Here is a 23309-nt window from a genome sequence, read left to right as displayed (position 1 = left end):
GGTAAAACTTGAACTTGGCTCAATTAAAGTACTGCAAAATGTTATACAATAGTTTTGTAACATATTTACGACTGGTTTAAATAAAGTAAGCAAGTATGATTTTTTTTAATGAAAAATGTTCATTGACTTGTATAGTTACATGTACAATGGAAATGATGATTCTTTTACAATTTTGGACAACATTCATTCAACATTTTTAAAGAAGTACAAATTCATTGAAAACTTGAAGACTAATTTGTAATCCAAGTACAACGAGTTTAATAATGTCTCTTATAAGTAATTAAAATAAACATTATGCTTTTTCAAATTTTTCGGTTAAACAGGGTGCATACTGTTTTCTTGAACAGTGTGTTTCAGTTAACCAGTCTTGTAGATTGAAACATATGGTTAAGAAAAACACTATGCACTCAGAAACAGCTGCTGTGTTTCACACTCGATTGTCTGGTGACAAAAGACTGGAATCAGTCTGCTATTGATGCTATTGTGTAACACTATCGGATGTTGCATAAGCACATGTGGAGCATATTGTATTACATAATGTAGACTTGCAAAGAGTAATATATATGTGAAGTTTTGTTTGGTCGTTTGCTTACCTTAAAAAGGTGTGTCCTTGAACAATGTCATACAATTTTTTTTACTAGGAATAGTAAAAGAGGGATGGAGGAAATGAATAGAAGAAGGAAGAGATTTTGAAAGATGTGAAAATAAAGAGAGAAAGAAAAAGAAACAAAAATAAAAAAAACAAAGGCATATTAACAAATTGAAATATATCTAAACATTCAACATAGTACCTTGATAAAAAAAATCAGCCACAAAAAATTAGCAAAAAAAATCTTGGGAGTTTTAAATGATCATACATATGTATATGCTTCTGTTAGAGGAGTTCAAAAGGTCTTCCTCCATTGAAACCACATACCTGTTTTTGATAATGAACAATGGTTTCTTTGATCATGTTTTATAGGTGTCAGGGGGAGCAATAATTTACCCACTTATGATATATTACCTATTTATTATTAAATGTTGAAGTTCTATACAATACAAGTCTGTGTCTTGTTTACTTGTATACATGTATTTAAATAAAGATTGAATAGAACATACATTCACATTTTAATATAAAATGGATAAAGATGGTCATGTTCAGTAGTATTTTTTGGTTCTAAACAGGCAATTTTATTAAAATTTTCTTTTAGTTTAAAAATCTGACCTTTCAGTGTTATAAGCTACCATGTATGTGAGAAAAACAGCATCAATTTATCTGGTTGTGAAGTTGAAGATTTAAAGCTCTTGGCTGGATAAGCAAGCTTTTATTATGGTAAACATGGTATTTTACAGTGGTAACTTCAAATCAGTACTACTGTCATATTGTAGTTAACATTTTTGACAGGAAACTACACTACTAAATACAAAATTCATACAAAAATATATGGCTTCATCTTGTATTACAGAAGAAGATTAGGATTTTTGTTTACAAGAAATTGTTTCTATTGGAACAATTCCCAGAGTATGAGTTTGTTGTCAGATACAATTAATGTGTAATTGTTTATATTAATTAACTACACAGAGAGACAGACTCTTATACAATGTACATTCATACTATTCAGCATTTTCGTAGCTTGCAATTTGGTAGATTTTTACAAGAGGCCACACCAACTGATTTTTTTGTTCTCCGAAATTTCGACGTAAAAAAATGTACCATTTTTCCATTTTGTTTCAAAACTGGAGTGGGCAGAGGTGAATTTTTTTCCAACATAAATGATAAGTATTATTATCATCTTAATGATAACCTTGTTCTCCCCTCTACAAATTTCTGCCATATAAAAATGGAGGAAGCAAGCAAAATAAAGTTCAACATAAATATCCATGTTTATAACCCCCAAATTACAATACAAATAAGTCCATAAACAGAACATTAATTTAGTGTGGCCTAGAACTTCAACACAATGATACGTGTGCATTTACTAAGATGCAGTTAAAATATTTATATATATATAATATCTCTCCTAATAAATTCAGTAGGCAGAAACTATAATGCAAATGAACATGTTATAACATGTATGTCTGTTGATGCTTAAGTCAAACTTTTGAAATGTCTGAATGTTGTAGTTATAATATTATTTCCTATGCTCTTATTTGAACCATACTTCAGTGTCTAACTTTGTTGACATTTTAATCATTACTCTAGGGGAAAATTAAAGAAAACAAAGTGACATGTTGGACAAATAAATGAATTTTATTATCCTGCAATGTACTGGTGATGAAATATTTACCTGAAGGCAATGATTAAATGGTCTGATAAATGTTGAGATAAAAAGCCTGGTAATGCCGAGCCTGTCAGTGAAGATTTTAATACCTTAAAAAAGTAAAACTACAAGGATAATTATTCTGAGTCACACAAACATTGAAGATACAGCATGTTCATGTAATTAAGAGGAAAACACTTCTTCAAATTATGTGTACTTAACATTATATCGTAAATCACATTGCCATCATCAAATAATATCATTATATATTTTTTTCATATAAAACTAGTGTTATACCTGAATAAAATGACATCATAAATTAATTAAGTGTCCACAATGTGGAAACGTTTCAATGCTGGAAATGATCACATAAGCATTTGTGATATAAATGAAATCTGAACTATCACAAGTATTCTTGGTCTATTAATGTTAACTTTATGTAAACTTGTTAACTAAAATTGATAGAAACTTGCAGAGGCTCGTATTAATTAATTATTTAATTTTAGAAAATTTGTTTTATTAATAAATGCCTTATTGAATGTCCACCACTTGTGTAGTATCCTCTGATTCAAAGTACATGTATATATATATTTTGAAATATAAAAGGGTTTGTTTCATGTCTTGGGGTTGATATTTTTTTTCCAAATTTGATTTACAAATAGCATCTTTTAATTATTTCTGTTTAACTTGTTGGTTATTGTCAAATTCCTTTAAACCTTGCAAGCATGGGTCTTTGTTATGGTACAATAAAGACTAAATCGTTGAAAAGATTAATATCTAATTTATTTTCCTTTTGGGTGCAATAGATGTTTATTTAATTGCAAGTGCTCCAATAATGTGAAGGATAATCTTGAAACATGAACAAAAAGGTTTAATGCACAATGTTGTGTATAGACATAGAAATCTTTGTTTTGAACAAAGTGGAGTCTTATTTTGCTTAAGGTTGACACTTTAAGTGCACTGGAAATGTTATTATACCTATGTTACAGGTCGAATAAAACAGCCTTTCCATTTATAAAATAAATATTAGGAACAGAGCTGCCCTGTTCTTGATAAAAATGTGGCCTGATGTTAAACCTCCCTCGGTTGGAAAATCATTATTTTTTTATTTTTTGCCTTAAAACAAAAATAATCCTTGATTTTTTTCTTTCAGCTAAAAAGCCTTAATGCAAGAATACTTGATCATTATTTTACTTGCACTGAGGCATAAGTTTTGATTTGAGTCATGCATGGAGCAAAATACATTTACTTTGTTGTCAGTTTTTGTTATTTTTATTATAAAAAATCGAGAAAACAGTTAAATACAAAAGGGAATGTGTTGTTACGGAATTCAAACATTCTATTAAGTCACAAAATTTGCATATTGCCGAGTTCCCTCTAGGCATTGGCTTTGTAAATACTTGTACGAATCACGGAAATTTAACACTTGTTAACCAAGGCCCTGTGTCAGTAACAAGTTAACACCAACCTGAAAGCATATTTTTTTTTATCCAATGTCTTAAAAATGATCATGAGTCAGTACAAGTACATATATACAAGGTAGATGCAAAATATTAAAGTAAAAATGAGCTTACATGTATGAAGAAAAATATACAGTTGCCATTTTTTGCGAATTTTACTGACTTAAGCTATATAACAATGTCCATTTGATCAATGTGATATTTATAAAAAAAGAGAATCATGTTAGATAAGCAAAAACAGCATGCGTAATGCTTTAGCAGCAACTAAGATTTGTTTCCACTTTTGCTCAATTAGGAGCATGTCGATGAATATAATCAATAAAATAAATACAAGGTTCAAATTGTGTTTTACATAATCTTCACATTCTATATTACAGAGGCCAGTAAATGTGATAGGGCCGGGAAGTTTGGTTGGCAGTGTCGCTTCTCATGCAACTGTCTAGATGGTGGGGAATGTGACAAACAGAAGGGCACGTGTAAACAGGGGTGTGCCCTTGGCTTTTACGGATGGGGATGCCAATTTGGTGAGTTAAATGGCACTGTTTGAAATTTTTACGTATTAAAGATAAAGCTGGAATTATACAATGGATGCTTCAAACACTTAGACGTACATTTGTATCTGGCTTTTATTTCTGAAGTTCTTATAATGGGATCAAGCTATTAAGCTCACTAGTTTGTTTTGTGATACAGGTAATGCTGTGTAATATTGTCATGTTGAAGAGTTTAGAAAATTTTAAAGGAATTTAAAGGAATTTATGAACAAAATATACCATTTTTATCTCGTAAAGTCAGTTAGCAAGTAATTTGGCTTCATGCACTAAGATAATTAAGCTTGTTATGCTACAAATTTGAGCCAGAAACTCAAAACAATAACTGGAGTTCCATATTATATCATTTACTATTTGTAATATACAGGTCCCTATTTATCATAACATGCATAACATGGTCATGTATTGTTTTTTTATTTAGCCAAATAACTTAAACAGATTAAGAATGTATAAGAATACCCCTTAATTCAACACTGCTTTAGAAAGTTTTAGTTTTATTGGCCAAGATAAAAGTTGAACATGAATGTGTGTCTTCCAGGTATCTGTATCAGTTTTATTGATAATAGAGATTTGCAGCACTTGAAATTGGCATGAAATTTCAATAAATAAGCTTCAGCTCAGAAATTCTTCAGTGAAGTTTATTGCTAATATTTCCTACATTGTATAAACTCAATCCACTTATATTACCTTTATTTAAGACTGTATCAGTGAATATTCACTTTCATTGGTATTTAATGCACTTTTGTATGCCTTTCAATAAATTGTTAAGTTAGCTTATTTTCTTTATTCTCCACAGCTGATGAGTTTATTTATGGAGAAGACAGAGGAACACACTATGCAGGGAAGTTTGGAACCACAGGAAACCACACATGTATAAGCTGGAATGACACTAGAGCCCCATCACATGACTACTTGTTTAATGAGGATTCCAAACCAGGCCCCTATTGCCGTAATCCTTTGGTTAAAAGTGTTAAAGCCTACAGCGAGTTTCCCTGGTGTTATTTCAACACCAACAATGGAATCAAGTTTGGAAAATGTACAGGACTGACTGTTAAGGGTTTGTACTTGTTAAAAGTCTGTTTATCATCATTACCCCAAAGCAAAAAGTATGTTGATGTCAGACATTCACATCCTACAGATCATATATTCTAGCCAATCACATCGTACAGCTCGTATGAATTCTGACTAATCACATCATGCAGCTCATATATTCTGGCCAATCACATCATACATCTCATATATTCTGACCAATCACATCATACAGCTCATAGTTTCTGACCAATCACATCATACTGCTTGTAGATTCTGACCAATCACATCATACAGCTCATAGATTCTTATCAATCACATCATACAGCTTGTAGATTCTGACCAATCACATCATACAGCTTGTAGATTCTGACCAATCACATCATACAGCTTGTAGATTCTGACCAATCACATCATGCATCTCATATATTCTGACCAATCACATCATACAGTTCATAGTTTCTGACCAATCACATCATACTGCTTGTAGATTCTGACCAATCACATCATACAGCTCATAGATTCTGTCCAATTACATCATACAGCTCATATATTCTGACCAATCACATCATACAGTTCATAGTTTCTGACCAATCACATCATACTGCTTGTAGATTCTGACCAATCACATCATACAGCTCATAGATTCTGTCCAATTACATCATACATCTCATATATTCTGACCAATCACATCATACTGCTCATAGTTTCTGACCAATCACATCATACTGCTTGTAGATTCTGTCCAATTACATCATGCATCTCATATATTCTGACCAATCACATCATACAGTTCATAGTTTCTGACCAATCACATCATACTGCTTGTAGATTCTGACCAATCACATCATACAGCTCATAGATTCTGTCCAATTACATCATACAGCTCATATATTCTTGCCAATCACATCCTTCAGATCAGATATTCTAGCCAATTACATCATACAGCTCAAGTTTTCAACCCATTCCCTGTTTGGAAGTTATTCCAGTATTTTGAACTTGAATATAATATTCTTGAAATTTAGTGAAATGCCTGTTAGCTGGCTAATTTTGTAATACCATTCAAGTTAAAAACTACCTATTAAAAATGTTCAGAGTCCAAATCTTTTAAGTAAGCACAAATGTTTCAGAATGTCCTGATTTCCTGCATGGAGACCACTGTATAAAGGAGTGTCATTGTTCAAACACCACAGAAGTATGTGACAAGGACACTGGCTACTGTTCTCAGTCACAGAAATGTTATGCCGGCTGGGAGGGGATTGGATGTGATGCTCGTAAGTGCATCATTTTGTGTAGTTAACAGATTAAGTATTTCAGCTTGCAAATCAGAATTTTGGAACACATGTTAACACTTACTATATTAACAACATATGTTAAGTACTTTATATAAATATGGTTAATACATGTATAGCACTTAATGCCTATTATTTCTTTTTTCAATTAGAATGCAAAAAAACGAATGAATGCTTGAAAAAAGGTCCTAATGTAGAGATTCTGCTCTCATAGGCATTGTTAGAATAACATTCATTAATTCAATCAATTAATCTTTTGCCATTATGCCCTTTCAAACTTATTGTAACATTTGAGCATGATTTTCAATTTCCTAAATCTATAGTGGAAAATTCCCAATTTGACAGCTATTGGCATATTACCCTAAATGGCATATATTTTTAGCTTGACTATTCGAAGAATAAGGAGAGCTATCGTAGTCACCCGAGCGTCGGTGTCGGCGTAACCACTTATGTAAAAGTTTGGTACAACCTCAAATATTTTCAAAGTCCATTGACACATGGCTTTGAAACTTTGCACACTTGTTCACCATCATGCCCCCAACCTGTACACAGGAGAAGATCACTGTATCAAGCATTTTGACAGAATGATGCCCCTTTTTCTACTAAGAATTTGCGTACCACCTCAAATATTATCAAAGTCCATTGACATCTGTCTTTTAAACTTTGCATGCTTGCTCACCATCATGCCCCCAACCTGTACACAGGAGAAGATCACTGTATCAAGCATTTTGACAGAATTATGGCCCTTTTTTGACTTAGAATTTATGTTAAAGTTTGAGTACCACCTCAAATATTTTTAAAATCCATTGACATCTGGCTTTGAAATGTCGCACTCTTGTTCACCATCATGCCCCCAAACTTTACACAGGAGGAGGTAACTCTATCAGACATTTTGACAAAAAAATGCTCCTTTTTCTACCTAGAATTTATGTTAAAAATTGCGTACCACCTCAAATATTTTCAAAGTCCTTTGACATCTGGCTTTTAAACTTTGCACGCTTGTACACCATCATGCCCCGAACCTGTACATAGGAGGAGGTCACTATATCAAGCATTTTGACAGAATTATGCCCCTTTTTTGACTTAGAATTTACGTTAAAGTTTGCGTACCACCTCAAATATTTCCAATTCAATTTATGTAAATATCTCAGTTCATCATGTATTGCATCGAAATCTAATCTAACAGTGATCCATGCATGTTTCACCATAAACTTTTCAATCCATACACCGAAAAGCAGCGGAATAGTCGAGCGCGCTGTCTCTGTGACAGCTCTTGTTTTTTATATCTCCTAGGTATTGTTCTGTTAAAATAGATTCAATAAAATCATTTTCTTATTTCAGCGTGTGATGAGAATACGTTTGGTATAGACTGTGCGTACAAGTGTGGTAACTGTCTGTATGATGTGTGTGATCACGAGACTGGCCAGTGTGTTCACGGCTGCAAGCCGGGTTTCCACGGTTTCTACTGCAAGAAATGTAAGACTTCTATATTTTTGTTATAAGTTATTTTTTTGTTGTGGACATTTTTATTGTAGTTAATATAAAACCTTTTCAAAAATCTGTAGTAAATATTGTTTTAATTGCTTTTTTTGCATCATTTATTCAAACATAATTATTTTTCACATTGGTATTGGACATATTTTGGTTAGAAATGAACCATTACTCTAATTGTTCATGCGCACAAGTAATTTATGCAATGCTAAATTGATTATATATTCAGCGTTACTGTGTGGGTAGGTTTTTCAATTCCTGAATTGTAAAAAGCACCAATAACAAAACTTGGAATTGAGCCGAAATTTATCAGCTTTTTAAAGCTTATGGTCATAGAATGTCTGAATGAGTCCAGACAGGGTTTTCTGTGAAAAGTAAAGACTCTAAAAGATATTTGATTTTAAAGAGGCACTTCGTTTTCCTGTGAGGTTTTTAAATTGGAACCTGACGCCTAACATAGAATCTGTTTGTTATGGCTTGAAGAGTAAGATGTTTCTCGAGCAGTAAATATTTGATCAAACTTCACCTAACTTACACAGCATGTGGTCCGGGAACCTTTGGAGCCAACTGTAAGGACACGTGTGGTCAGTGTGAGCTTGGTCAGTGTGATCCAAGGACTGGTCAGTGTTTTGGGGGTTGTATGGCAGGATACGAGGGACCACTGTGCAAACAACGTAAGTAATCATGTATACTTAAAATATATTTAACTAACATTACTTATGTACTTTGGGTTGACTCAAGATTAAAGAATTGGATGTGCTATTATAGAGGTGAAGCTTCTTAATGAAGATGACACAAAGGTCCATGATTAGGTCTATCTTTGCATTTTGCTTGTTCCTATATGTTCTTGGTCCATGCGTAAATGGTGAACCCCTTTCTCATGATTTGAAAAGATGGTTATATAAACAGTTTTTCTCATTCCTTCGACCCTGTTTGTATTTTTAGGCTGTGCAAATGGCTTCTATGGTAACGAGTGTCGAGAGCAGTGCCCTTACTGTCACAATCGAGGACCATGTGACCCTGCCTCGGGCCAGTGTGAGCTGGGTTGTGCACCAGGGTATATGGGCGTGAGCTGCAATAGGGGTACGAGGGTTCAGGCAGAATTTTCAAATGGATTGAATGGGTGTTTTATCAAATATAGTTTAGCATAGCACACTCATTGTCAGAACTGTGGCCATCTGCATCTGGTGTCACACAACTATGAGAGCGTGCCCCAATTTCAATCAGTGTCAATACAACTTGATACGCATGTTGCCAGTAACACTCAAACTTGTAAAGGAGACACATATTTGTTGCTTAATTAATTGTCGAGTAATGCCCCTTGTTTGACTGGAAAAAATACTTTCTCTGGCACACGCTCTACTTCACTCGTGTTTGAACAGGGTTGTCATAGGGCAGGCTGACGGGTATAAGAGCAGGCTGATGGTGAGCTGGGTGGTTTATGTTCATTAACTGGTTTTCCTTTCTTTCAGAGTGTCCTGACGGGATGTTTGGTGCCAACTGTACGGGTGTGTGTGGGAACTGTCTCGGTGGGGAACCATGTGAGACGTACACGGGCTTGTGTCTTCAGGGATGTGAGGCTGGCTATATGGAACCTGAGTGTCTCGCAGGTAGGGCTTGATCATAAACTCATGCATAGGGGAGGGGATTTGCCTGGTAGGGGAACCATGTTAGACATACCAGGGCTCATCCTACAGGGAGAAGTGAAATTGGGGGAGGATAAGTGAGATGGGAGTCAGATAATTTTGTGATTTTAAATATCAAATGGTGGGTTCGGGTGTGTCCTGGACAACTTTCCTATGCATTCAAATAGGTGTTGTTCTTGTTTTAAAATGGTCATACTGGTTGTTTTTATTTGGTATTAATTTGTTGTATTTACCTTTAAAAAAAACACTTTTTATTTCATGCAAACCTATCATACACACATAAATATATCAGAATTTAAATACTGCATAAATAAACCAAATAAGCTAATACAAACAGAACTAGCATATATCAAACAACATGACATCAATTGTAAAAAAACAACTAGTCAATATATCATCACTGAAACTCCTTCTTGGGGAACTAGTGCTTGGCCAGGTGGAAGGCAGTCTTAAAGGGGCAACAGGACTATATAAACCTCCAGGTGGATCTGGGGTAAGCTTTTGTATAATTTTATGCATGTTTCACATCAGGGACACTTTTTCCAAATTTATGCAATGCTTACAAAAAGTTGAGACATGAAACTTTGCAGGCATGTAGAATGAAGGTTAAACAAATAAAAAATCCTTAATTTGTTTTTGAAACATTACTAGAAACATGACTTTGAGAAAAAAATCCAACTGTCAGATCGAAAATTTGAATTTGCCGGGGGAGTGGCTAATTGGTGTTCTGGGGGTTATGAACTCTCTGTTGTAAACATTACCACGTGCTGGTGTTTACATCCCTAGCAGCTTGCTTGTAGCAGATGACATACCTCACTATCAAATACTGTAGTAACAAAAGTGAACAAACCTTGATAAGTTTTTATTCCACCTGTATATCCCAAAATTATTGATAGATATCATCAAGTGTAAATATAAATCCCTTACAAGTTACAATTTTTTTACATCTATGATGTAGCGTATGTGCACAAATTCAATGGTGCAAACCATGCCTCGATTGAATAAAACAATCGTTCTCATTGGCCGAAGTCAATGGAGAAAATTTACTAGGTTTTACACGATCGGCTGTTTGTCAATCGCACTGACAGGTGGGAGGCGGAGTGGCTCTGTTTTGACAGGCGGTGATTCTGATCGATGTTGGTAGTATTTGAGAGTGATATCGGTTTTTTTTATCCCTGAAAAAGTTGGCAAAATTGACTTGGTTTTGATCTAAGAAAATAGCGATGTCGCCGCGGACAGGGCAACTTAATTGCCCAAGTTGCCTGGTAGAATGAGCCCTGCATACACAGGCTTGTGTCTACAGGGATGTGAGGCCAGCTATATGAAACTTAAGTGTCTCGCAGGTAGGGCTTGATCATAAACTCAAGTATGGGGGTAGGGAACTGCCTGGAAGGGTAACCATGTGAGACGTTCTTGGGCTTGTGTCTCTTGGAATGTGAGGCCGGCTATATAGAACTTGAGTGTTGTGCAGGTAGGGCTTGACTCATGCATAGGTGCAGTTAACTGCCAGGGAAGGGAACCATGTGACTGTATCAACTGGGATGGGAGGCCAGGGATTCAAGGGTGTTGATTTTGGTCAGAGGTCACCAAGCCAGACATGTGGGTTTACTCCAACAAAATTGTTTATATCAAGACTTTCTCACGTAACATTTTGCCAGCATGCTTTATTAGTTGAGATAACTTGTTTCGTCATTGTTGTAAAATAAACACATTATACAGTTAACAATATTACTTTTATGTTGTTACAGCAGTGATCATCAATGCTTTTTTGATACACATGTGTATAAACAATGTATCTTTTCACAGCGGCTGTGGTGGTGGAAAAAGGGTCAGCCATGGGAGGGGTCATTGGTGGAGTTATAGCAGTGGTCGTTGTGCTGGTCATCGCCGTACTGTTGTTTATTACTTACAGGTAAATTATATTGAACATCTTTTGGCAAGTGACTTAGTTTTTGGTTTTTATAAAAAGGTAATGAAGGAGAAAATGTGCTAGCTTTTAACTGTTTGAGTATAACATCTTAAATGGCACATATCATAAAAGTTTCATGATCTTTTAAGGAGTGGGCTAACATATGTTTTTATGTGAAACAAGCAAAAAAGTCGGTGAAAGCTTGTAAATAAGTTTCGAAAAAAAAAATTGAAATATTTCTTTAGTAAGAAAATGTTCATTTTCATGGGAACTCTGTATAAATCATATACTAATATATATCATATGTTGATTAGTAGTTATGACTGATTTATTTGATGTATTTTTCAGAAGGCGAAGATTTCGTCAGAAATTGGTTGTGAATAGCCACATGATGGAACGGAAGAATCCAAGCCATGATGCAACAATGGAAAGTGTACGTGAGACGGACCATCTGCTGCGATCATCATCCGCTGATGGTAAGAACTGTTGTGATCTCAAGATGACAGTGGTGCAAATAGAAGTTAGAATGTTCAGAAAGTGTAATTACGTATGCTCCTTCAAATATGTTTAATAAAATAGTATATAATAAAAAATTTTGGTTTCAAATTCTTGAGCTTTAGAATTAAGGTATAAGTATGATGGTTTGTTTTTGATGAAGGTTTTGATTTCAATCATGTTTGTTCTACTTTAAGTTTCCTTATGTTGTTTAGAATTTAGAATTTGATACACAGGTACCTGTATTATTGTTAGAAATTAAAGAACTGCATGTCCCTATTCTAGTTCTATCCAGACCAACTTGTGTTACTGGTAAGATGGCTGATTTCAGTTTATTTATTAAGAGTCATTGTCATGTGTATGGCTTTGTTTAAATTGTGTCCATCTGTCCACATTGGTGTCTATTAAACATGAGTTTTAACCAGTATCTTTGACTCATTTTTTGATTGTTGTTATTCTGTTAAGCTTTGCTTGACTTTTGCAGAATAAGTAAGTTTTTCTGTGGGCTTTTTTGGACTGAAAATTAATGAATGTCTAAATAAGTAAAGAAATAAAATGAAAGGGGAAATATTATCATGATATATAAACAAATTTATAGAAAGAATGCTGGCAGACCATGTACAGTTTTAATATGTTTTAAGGGTCAATGTATAGATATTAAACAGAATAATAGACTTTCATGCTTACAATGTATTCACATTGATTATTATAACATCACTTTTATATTGTATTCCTCAATGGCTGTCTGTTGTGGTTTTTATACGAAGAAACTGTCAATGTAGTATGCCCTTATGTTATTACATTTTTGGCTATATCTGGTAAAACATCTTAGATTTTCCCCTTAACTATATTGCTCATGACGATACATGATGTAGCAAGCTCCATCAGGCTGGCACAATCATATCTTCATTATGCCCCTTAATCACCTAAGGAAAAGGATCTGAATGTTGGCAAACATGTAAGTGTTGGCAAACATTCAAATGACACAAATGTTGTCAAACATGCAAAATTAATGTTGGCAAGCACCCAGATGTTTGCAAACACAAATGTTGTCAAACATGCAATTGTTGGCAAGCACACAACTGTTTTCAAATGTTGGCAGACACACAAATGTTGGCAAGCACACAAATGTTGGCAAGCACACAAATGTTGGAAAGCACACAACTGTTTTCAAATGTTGGCAGACACAAATGTTGGCAAGCACACAAATGTTGGCAAGCACACAAAATGTTAGCAAATGTTGGCAAGCACACAAATGTTGGCAAGCACACAAAATGTTAGCAAATGTTGGCAAGCACACAAATGTTGGCAGACACACAACTGTTTTCAAATGCTGGCAAGCACACAAATGTTTTCAAATGTTGGCAAGCACACAAATGTTGGCAAGCACACAAATGTTGGCAGACACACAAATGTTGGCAAGCACACAAATGTTGGCAAGCACACAAATGTTGGCAAGCACACAAAATGTTAGCAAATGTTGGCAAGCACACAACTGTTTTCAAATGTTGGCAAGCACACAAATGATGGCAAGCACACAAATGTTGGCAGACACACAAATGTTGGCAAGCACACAAATGTTGGCAGACACACAAATGTTGGGCAGCACGCAAATGTTGGCAGACACACAAATGTTGGCAAACACGCAAATGTTGGCAAGCACACAAATGTTGGCAAACACAAATGACTAAAGTGTTGGCAAACACAGAAGTGTTGGCATCTGCTCATTTTGTCTATTTAGCATTCTGTCACATTTGTAGATTTTGTATTTAGATCTCTACACTCTTTTTGTTCTGACTGCATTTTAAGGTTTCATGGATTTCGAGCATTTTCATCATGGTATATCATTATTTTCATACCCTAACTTTTATTATATACTTTTTTGTTTATTTTATAAAACTATTCACATTGTAATATACATGCATAATTATGACTAATACATTTAGTTGTGCAGTTTGTATTTTAGATGTACGCATGTAACTGTGACTAACATTTTGTTTCGCTACATTTGTGATGTCGTCAGCGAAAATGAGTTTGTGATTTTATTATGTTTTGTGCCTCATTAGTAGGCAATCAAAGCTACTAACATTTTTTCAAAAAAGTTTCTGTGATTGTACATATTGTTATAAGTTTGTTTTATGATCCTCTCTCTTGTTTAATTTTTTTTGTTAACATAAAAACCTCAACAGGACTCAGTTTCGCAGACGACTTCATGTTATATTAGTTTTCAATGGAGTCCTTCTGTATTACCTGACATTGGATGTAGTTTAATAAGAAATGTGGTTGTGTCTGTATTTTTTTGCATGCCTTTTGTTGACATTGACAATTTCGATATTGACTTTTATCAAGTATTTATAAGAAAACTGTGGTATGCTAATGTCAGTTATGCAATGTCAACATTGAGTCACTCAGTCAGTTTGACAATTTTAACTTAAAGTAAAAATTAAAGGGTCAAAGAAAAATAAAAAGGGTCCGAAACATGCTATTTTGAAGTAAATTTAGAAAAATATTCGTCTTCAATATATTGTTTGAAATCCTAAAAATTGATATTTTAAATCACATTTCACCTTAAATTTACAATAACTGTGAAGTTGGAATTTAAATCAGAAATCGCAATGTGACTTCCATGTGATTAAGATTATTTCTAGAATTTTTATTTTTATGTAATCATAATTACACACACTAAAAATTAATTGTTTTTAAAGAAATTTAAATTCCTGACATTCTATACTTATTCTGTTCAGTGGAGGTGGACGAGCCATCTGAGGAGGAGGATTGTGTGGACACGTACGGGGACGGCAAGGAGCCAATATATGTGAATGTGAACAACCGTAAACTGACCAACCCCATACCTGTAGACAAGCTGGCTGACTTCATCAAAAAAGCTCGGGAGACGGGGCATGAGGTGGTGAAAGGCGAGCATGGGGTATGTTTGGGTTTTGTGCTTACTGTTGTGGTCGAATTTGCATAAGTTCGCAGGCCCTGCGACAGTGAAATGCTTTCCAGACTTGCTAAAATTCTCAGTTTTATGTAGCAGGGCTTGTTTAAAAAAAGTTGATGGCAAGCACAAGTTTATGGATATGGTCTTGTTCATCCAAAAGTCTAATTTCGATGACTGTTATGGCTGTGCAGAATTGATTCTATGTTAAGCATTATCAGGTAGGTAGGTTTTTGTCCTTCATATATTAAAAATAATGACTACAAAACTAAGAATTCAGGCAAAATAATCAGATTTCAGGAGCTGATAATGATATAATGAGTCATTGGAAATTGTGTTCACTGTGAATGAAAAATGTGTCCACTGTGAAAAGTTTGACTTCTTGTCAAACATCCTACAAATGTATTTGACCTTTTCATGGTAAAATCTGCTTTAATAGCTCTTAAACTAAAGGATACAGTTTTTTTTCAAGGCACTTTGCTTTTTTCCTGCCAGAGTCTCATTCTGTCTATGCACTATGCTCCAAAAACCTTAAATGACTAATAATCTTATTGGAGCACTTGCGGAATGGGCCTTGCCCGAGTGCGAGTTTAAATAAGCTTGCACACACACTTTGTCCTCTTACAGGATCTTCCTTCAAGCTTGTTGGCTCTGTGTCACACTGCTAAAAAACCTGAAAACAAACAGAAAAACAGATACGCTGACATCATCGCATGTAAGTTTCATTGACCAAACACGTCTTTATTCCAACATCATTGCTTGTAAGTTTATTGACCAAACACGTCTTTATGCCAACATCATTGCATGTAATCTCTATGAGCATTTTTGATTCTTATTCTGAATCTTTCAGACAAACTGCTCATTTGTATATTATAGCTATACTCTACAATTATCCTTGTATGTATGAAAATTTTAAATTGTGTATTTGCTTATTTATTTTTTATTGACGTAATTATGTTTTTATTTAACTCATTTACGGGATGATTGTAATATTTCAGATGATCATTCAAGAGTTGTGCTCAATCAATTACCCCACGATCCACATTCCGACTATGTGAACGCCAACTATATAGATGTAAGAATACAATTTGCCTTTGTGTTTTTTTTATACTTTTTCCACATCATATTTTAGCTTATTTGCACATATATGATTTTGTATTGGTTAAATGTAATTAGTGTATAACATACAAGACATAGAATTCTAATACACGAAACAGTTACATTACCTGTAAATATGATTCATTTGTTGGAGAATGTTCTTTATTGGTGTTTTCCATCTATAATTGGAGTCTTTTCTTACTTTCCAGGGTTATAACTGTAAAAAGGCCTACATAGCATCCCAAGGTAAGACTCTTGCTTTTTATCTGCAAAGACGTCAGTGTTATTGATAAGCTCGCGATACAACTGTGAATTCCTTTTACCGGCACAATGCTTCAAGCATACTGTGTCTTCATACTGGAAAATTCTTCACAGTAAAAAAATAGCACAAAAACATCAGAAGAGATAACTGTATAAATGGAATATTTTTTAACATTTGTGAAAAATTGTCGAAATAAGAAATCTTTGTGAAGCACTCTAAAAGCAACTGTTGCCTATGAATGTTTCAGTTTGTTTTGAATAGGTGTTAAAAACTGTATACATATATTCTTAATCACATATCTTATTTCAGGTCCAAACAAAGCGATGCTTGCAGACTTTTGGAGAATGGTCTGGCAGGAGAAAGTCACCAAAATAGTCATGTTAACTAATCTAGTCGAAACTTGTAAGGTATGTGCAGCCAGGAGAAAGTCATTAAATAGTCATGTTAACTAATTTAGGCAAAACTTGTAAGGTATGTGCATCGAGAAGAAAGTCGGTAAATAGTCATGTTAACTAATTTAGTCGAAACTTGTAAGGTATGTGCATCGAGAAGAAAGTCGTAAAATACTCATGTTAACTAATCAAGTGGAAACTTGTAAGGTATGTGCATCGAGAATAAAGTCATAAAAATACTCATGTTAACTAATCTAGTCGAAACTTGTAAGGTATGTGCAGCCAGGAGAAAGTCACCACAATAGTCCTGTTAACTAATCTAGTCAAAACTTGTAAGGTATGTGCAGCCAGAAAAAAGTCACCACAATAGTCCTGTTAACTAATCTAGTCGAAACTTGTAAGGTATGTGCAGCCAGGAGAAAGTCACCACAATAGTCATGTTAACTAATCTAGTCAAAACTTGTAAGGTATGTACAGCCAGAAAAAAGTCACCACAATAGTCCTGTTAACTAATCTAGTCAAAACTTGTAAGGTATGTGCAGCCAGGAGAAAGTCACCACAATAGTCATGTTAACTAATCTAGTCAAAACTTGTAAGGTATGTGCAGCCAGGAGAAAGTCACCACAATAGTCCTGTTAACTAATCTAGTCAAAACTTGTAAGGTATGTGCAGCCAGGAGAAAGTCACCAAAATAGTCCTGTTAACTAATCTAGTCAAAACTTGTAAGGTATGTGCAGCCAGGAGAAAGTCACCAAAATAGTCATGTTAACTAATCTAGTCAAAACTTGTAAGGTATGTACAGCCAGAAAAAAGGCACCACAATAGTCCTGTTAACTAATCTAGTCAAAACTTGTAAGGTATGTGCAGCCAGGAGAAAGTCACCACAATAGTCCTGTTAACTAATCTAGTCAAAACTTGTAAGGTATGTGCAGCCAGGAGAAAGTCACCACAATAGTCCTGTTAACTAATCTAGTCAAAACTTGTAAGGTATGTGCAGCCAGGAGAAAGTCACCACAATAGTCCTGTTAACTAATCTAGTCAAAACTTGTAAGGTATGTGCAGCCAGGAGAAAGTCACCACAATAGTCCTGTTAACTAATCTAGTCGAAACTTGTAAGGTATGTGCAGCCAGAAAAAAGGCACCACAATAGTCATGTTAACTAATCTAGTCAAAACTTGTAAGGTATGTGCAGCCAGGAGAAAGTCACCACAATAGTCCTGTTAACTAATCTAGTCGAAACTTGTAAGGTATGTGCAGCCAGGAGAAAGTCACCACAATAGTCCTGTTAACTAATCTAGTCGAAACTTGTAAGGTATGTGCAGCCAGGAGAAAGTCACCACAATAGTCATGTTAACTAATCTAGTCAAAACTTGTAAGGTATGTACAGCCAGAAAAAAGGCACCACAATAGTCCTGTTAACTAATCTAGTCGAAACTTGTAAGGTATGTGCAGCCAGGAGAAAGTCACCACAATAGTCATGTTAACTAATCTAGTCAAAACTTGTAAGGTATGTACAGCCAGGAGAAAGTCACCACAATAGTCATGTTAACTAATCTAGTCAAAACTTGTAAGGTATGTGCAGCCAGGAGAAAGTCACCACAATAGTCCTGTTAACTAATCTAGTCAAAACTTGTAAGGTATGTGCAGCCAGAAAAAAGGCACCACAATAGTCCTGTTAACTAATCTAGTCAAAACTTGTAAGGTATGTGCAGCCAGGAGAAAGTCACCACAATAGTCATGTTAACTAATCTAGTCAAAACTTGTAAGGTATGTGCAGCCAGGAGAAAGTCACCACAATAGTCATGTTAACTAATCTAGTCAAAACTTGTAAGGTATGTACAGCCAGAAAAAAGGCACCACAATAGTCCTGTTAACTAATCTAGTCAAAACTTGTAAGGTATGTGCAGCCAGGAGAAAGTCACCACAATAGTCCTGTTAACTAATCTAGTCAAAACTTGTAAGGTATGTGCAGCCAGGAGAAAGTCACCACAATAGTCATGTTAACTAATCTAGTCACAAAACTGAATTTCATACTTTACTTGAAATATAAATCTACATGCATTCAAAACCTACCGGTAATCAGTGTTTATTTTGGGATCAACATTCAATATTTTCATATTGTTTTGGATCTTTATTTTCCAAAGGTTGCGTAAAAGATTTTAGGATTTTTAAGTTACCCGTTTTGCAGAGAAAGTATAATGGCAATTACAAGTATCGTGTGCCAGTTGCTGAGAGAATTGTAAGTTGTCCACACATGGTACACCTGGTTATGCACTGGCGTGTATGATAGCTCTTTGGTGGCACAGAAAGCTTGCCTGTTGAATTGTGTGTGTGGAATAGCAAAAATTAAAAAAAGAGTAGAACATGAGTATTTGGTATCTTGAATGTAGAATAAGGTGTTAGTAGTACATGGTACAGGTATATGTTGTGTGTTCCTTGGCGTACAAATGTCTGTATTGTAGATGTGGAGTACATGCTATTGCATAGGATGTTGGATTTTCAAAGAGGGAAAAATAGAGAGCAGTCCATGAATTTCTTTACCATACTTGTTGATACTTTTTCAGAGAAAGTACTGAATGTATAATGTGACATGTGACAAAGTATAATTTTTCATAAGAGGAAGTGTGATGAGGACAAACATTATATCACTAAGTGTGATCCTGAGTCACTAGTATGGGTAAAGCTAATGTGAGAGACATGATTATTTGACATCCTGAGCAAAACAAGTATAGAATGTGTATTGCAAAGCGTGATCCAAGATTTTAAATGAAGTGTGAGAAATATAATTATACTTTTAAATGTTCATTTGAGCAACAAGTGTGGGCAATACAAATATGGTTTGCCTGTTTGAAACTGTGAGCCCTGCAGAAGAATCACTACTGTTAAGTTGAAAAATTATAATTCTTGTAGAATGTGTCTCATATTTTGTTTCAGAAAAAGTGTGAGCAGTATTGGCCCAGCGAGGGTAGCCAGGTGTATGGGGAGGTGACTGTTGAGAGCCTGGATACAGCCGAGTACACGGACTACATCATCAGGACGTTCACCATCTCTGTGGTATGGGGCCCTGGCACTAGAGCTAGCTTTCTGTGGCAATATCATAATGCTTATGCTTCTTGTCAGCCTAGTGTGCATTGGCAAATCAACTTCCATAAATCTGTGCTAAGGAAATAGGATGTTTGATGTCAGATTTGAATGTTTTTGTGTAGAAACCTAAAGTTGGTTGATCCGTGGGATTGTATCAATTCTCATTGCTAGATGCATCCCAATCAACCTACGATATCAAGCAATATAGACTTAATTCAACCAGCTGGAAGTAATACAAACCCACAGATCGACCAACGAACAAAATATTCCCTATTGGTCAATAAATCAACAATTAGTTAAACTAAATTCAAAGCCAAGATTTGATTTTTTAATTTGCAGAAAAGTTGATCTAATGTTGTATTCTGTATTTTGACATACAATGTATGATTAAGCATTTGCATTTATAACTGAAATTTAAATAAAATGTGATTGATATTACTTGTAGTATATTATTATGTGGCGCCTTTCACTTACCCTAGAGCTTCCTTTAAATATGTTTCAGGCCCGTATCAGTCGTATCATAAAGCAGTTCCACTTCCTGTCCTGGACCGACCACGGAGCACCCACTTACCCAACCACCCTGCTTAACTTCCGACGTAAAGTACAGCAGTACAACTCTGATAGCATGTCACCTATACTCGTCCACTGCAGGTGAGGGGGCAGTTTGTCTTATGGGGGAACGATTTTAGCTTTACTGTTGTACATGGGCTTGTTGTTTATTTTTCAATCAAAAAAGTCAAGGTATTTTTAAAGTGTTAGTGTTGCTGTCTGCCGACCAACTGGGTCTAAAAATCCCCTGTCATAACTCAATAGCCTTTAGAAGATGTTCACATGAAACATAGTAAACATGTTACTGGTGATACTTTGCATATATGTACAAATCACTCTGGCTAAGGTGAATGTTGTGCTCTGTGAGCTGAGTGCTTCTCCTGACCCATTAAACATCCATGTTGTTGGTATAGGTTTGGCGTAGCTGTGGACCACCTACTACAACACTCAACAGGCCAGGACAGTGGGGGCGATAGAAACATGGTTAGGTTACATGTCACTGATTTAATTTGCTACATTTTATGTTCCAGTGCGGGTATAGGTCGAAGTGGCACCTACATAGCTGTAGACTACCTTTTACAACAGGCCAAGACAGAGGGGGTGGTTGATCTTCTACAATGTGCTCAGCTCATGAGGTCAAACAGGGTCAACATGATACAAACATGGGTAGGCTACACACCACTGATTCTTCTCGACATAAATTGTGCATTTAATGTGTGATTAAGTTAAATAACAGGAACTCTTAAAAGTTTTCAAATAAATTGTAAAAACAGCTGATTGCTTTCTCCAGATCCTGCAATCTTTCTTGAATAAGAGATCTAGTACGTGATTTGAACAAAACACTTTCAACCATGAAAATATAACTATAGTTAAAGTATGACTCTTCATTGGCAAAGTCTTGCACTTTATTATAGTGAAAGCTATCACATCTCAAATTGACCTGTATTTTTTTTTTTTTCACAGCAACAGTACAGTTTTGTGTATGATGCTGTTCTGGATGCGCTTATGTCAGGGGAGACGACTATAGCAAACTCTACATTCCCAGAGGTGTACGAGGAAATGTGCACGCTCAAACCAGAGGCCAACAGCACGTTGTTGGAAGAGCAGTTTGAGGTACAGTCTGCTAGGGATTTGGGATTTTGGTATTTCATAGTTTTGATTCTCAGCATTTGGGATGTGTGAAAATGCTTTTCCCCAATTTTTCTGATATATTATTCTCCCTTTATATATAAATTTTCCAAAAACATGAATAATTGCAATGGTTTGTTTAGGTAAGTTGCTCCCCTTAAGTTACAATTCATGTCATTATGTAAATCTTTTTAAAAGGTCTTTCAAATAGGAATATGGAGATATGGAAATAAAACAAAAGCATGAAGGTTATTGAGATAGTGTTTAATCATTATTTATCAATACTATTTGTATTAGATAAGATTTTTTTATTGACTCTAATGCTTCCAAGAAAAGGATCCTTCACATACCCTTAGGAGGGATATCTGTATAGCATATATTGATATCATGTTTGTCCCTGTAATTTCCAGACACTGCAGAACTTGACCCCCCAGGTAGAGAGGGATGAGTGTGGAGCAGCCACTGACTCCCACAATGCTACCAAGAGCAGGTTCCGCAATATTCTTCCAGGTAATTATATAATTTTACAATTTGTTAAGAAAACTGGAATGGTGATCAATGTATAAATATCTTTAATTGGCTCATTTGTTTTTTGAAGAAAAAAAATTGAGGAATTGAGGAATTGTCATAGCCTTGATGCTGTTGCTGTTGGCAGCAATGTCTTTGTCTTTGTGCATTAACTTTAACCTTGGCTATAACTTAAAACAGCCCAGGGATTCATATGAATCAGTCACACTTTGGGATGTGACGGATTCAAGCCATAATGCAGCCACTATAGGGCGTGGGCAGACCTTTATAAACTCAACAACAACAACAACAACATTCATATGAATTTTGGTGCTCTTGAAGCCAGACACCATATACACATGTTTAGCAAAGTCAATAACTCTGGCATTTATTGATCGTTGAATTATTGTCCTTGTTTGAATTAAATGAGCATTGGCGTTCACTCTGTGACGCTCTTGTTTTAGTTTTGAAACTGTTGTTTGTGCATGTCTTCAGCAACTTCGATTATTTACTAAAGAAAGCTACATGAAATTTGTCCATAATATTGAATTAAACCTTGTATTGGTGTTTTTCATTAGCAACATGACATTCTACAGTAATTATTTGATAAAAATCTGTGTTTGCCCAGTGTAACTAGTATTGTGAAATTTTCATCATGACTAAAATGCCATTTTGTTTTTATGAACAGCCAACAGATATCGACCTCACTTGTTCACACCAGTGGATGGTTGTAACGACTTCATCAATGCAGTCTTCCTTAATGTGAGTTATCACAAGATTAAACTAGTCTTAACAGGTTAATCAATGGATCATATAATTGATTTTGGCTCTTATATTGATTTTCTCAATTCTCAGCGTAGTTGAAATCTCTTTGAGCTAATGAAAGAAATGTAGTTGATAAACACAAAGTGGGCGTTAACTCACTTTTGAGCTTTTCACCAAGGTGTCCCAGGTTGAACCACTTGAGCTGGTGGGATCTCTCAGGGTTCTCAGGTCAAGAATTTCAATTTTCAATATCACAGAAAGGAAAATTTACTTTGCAAAGTCAATTAACCTTTGTTTTATGTATCTTTTTCGAAATCAAAAATCCTCACAGTGAATAAACCATCATACATAACATTTATTGATATACAATCTTTTAAGCATGGCTTCGTTGCTTTAGTTTTTGTTCTGTCTGTTTATATGGTGACCTGTTTTGTGGTGTAGTACAGCTGATATACATAGACACAGTCACATGATTA

The 23309-nt window shown here is 35.1% G+C and overlaps 1 protein-coding gene across 5 annotated transcripts in view; it reads left to right on the top strand.

Moving 5' to 3' along the window:
• The window catches only part of LOC128213551 (receptor-type tyrosine-protein phosphatase kappa-like), a 46820-nt gene that overhangs the window by 3992 nt on the left and 19519 nt on the right, over positions 1-23309 (top strand). For 2 of the 5 annotated variants that reach the window (XM_052919378.1, XM_052919376.1), the window contains exons 2-22: positions 4078-4224; positions 5045-5305; positions 6408-6551; positions 7911-8045; positions 8600-8734; positions 9006-9143; positions 9533-9670; positions 11513-11618; positions 11964-12091; positions 13920-13949; positions 14855-15036; positions 15676-15763; positions 16047-16123; positions 16356-16392; positions 16718-16815; positions 19735-19854; positions 20387-20535; positions 20964-21099; positions 21397-21546; positions 21972-22071; positions 22757-22830. In XM_052919378.1, the coding sequence (XP_052775338.1) occupies positions 4078-4224; positions 5045-5305; positions 6408-6551; positions 7911-8045; positions 8600-8734; positions 9006-9143; positions 9533-9670; positions 11513-11618; positions 11964-12091; positions 13920-13949; positions 14855-15036; positions 15676-15763; positions 16047-16123; positions 16356-16392; positions 16718-16815; positions 19735-19854; positions 20387-20535; positions 20964-21099; positions 21397-21546; positions 21972-22071; positions 22757-22830 (2573 nt within the window). Of the gene's footprint in view, positions 1-4077; positions 4225-5044; positions 5306-6407; positions 6552-7910; positions 8046-8599; positions 8735-9005; positions 9144-9532; positions 9671-11512; positions 11619-11963; positions 12092-12395; positions 12423-13919; positions 13950-14854; positions 15037-15675; positions 15764-16046; positions 16124-16355; positions 16393-16717; positions 16816-19734; positions 19855-20386; positions 20536-20963; positions 21100-21396; positions 21547-21971; positions 22072-22756; positions 22831-23309 lie in introns of all 5 variants that reach the window. The other 3 variants (XM_052919380.1, XM_052919377.1, XM_052919379.1) reach the window with 2 other exon arrangements.

The sequence above is a fragment of the Mya arenaria genome, chromosome 13 (assembly GCF_026914265.1).
Source record: "Mya arenaria isolate MELC-2E11 chromosome 13, ASM2691426v1".
Classification (NCBI taxonomy): domain Eukaryota; kingdom Metazoa; phylum Mollusca; class Bivalvia; order Myida; family Myidae; genus Mya; species Mya arenaria.
The sequence above is the reverse complement of the archived record's forward strand: the minus strand, read 5'-3'. Positions and strand labels throughout refer to the sequence as shown.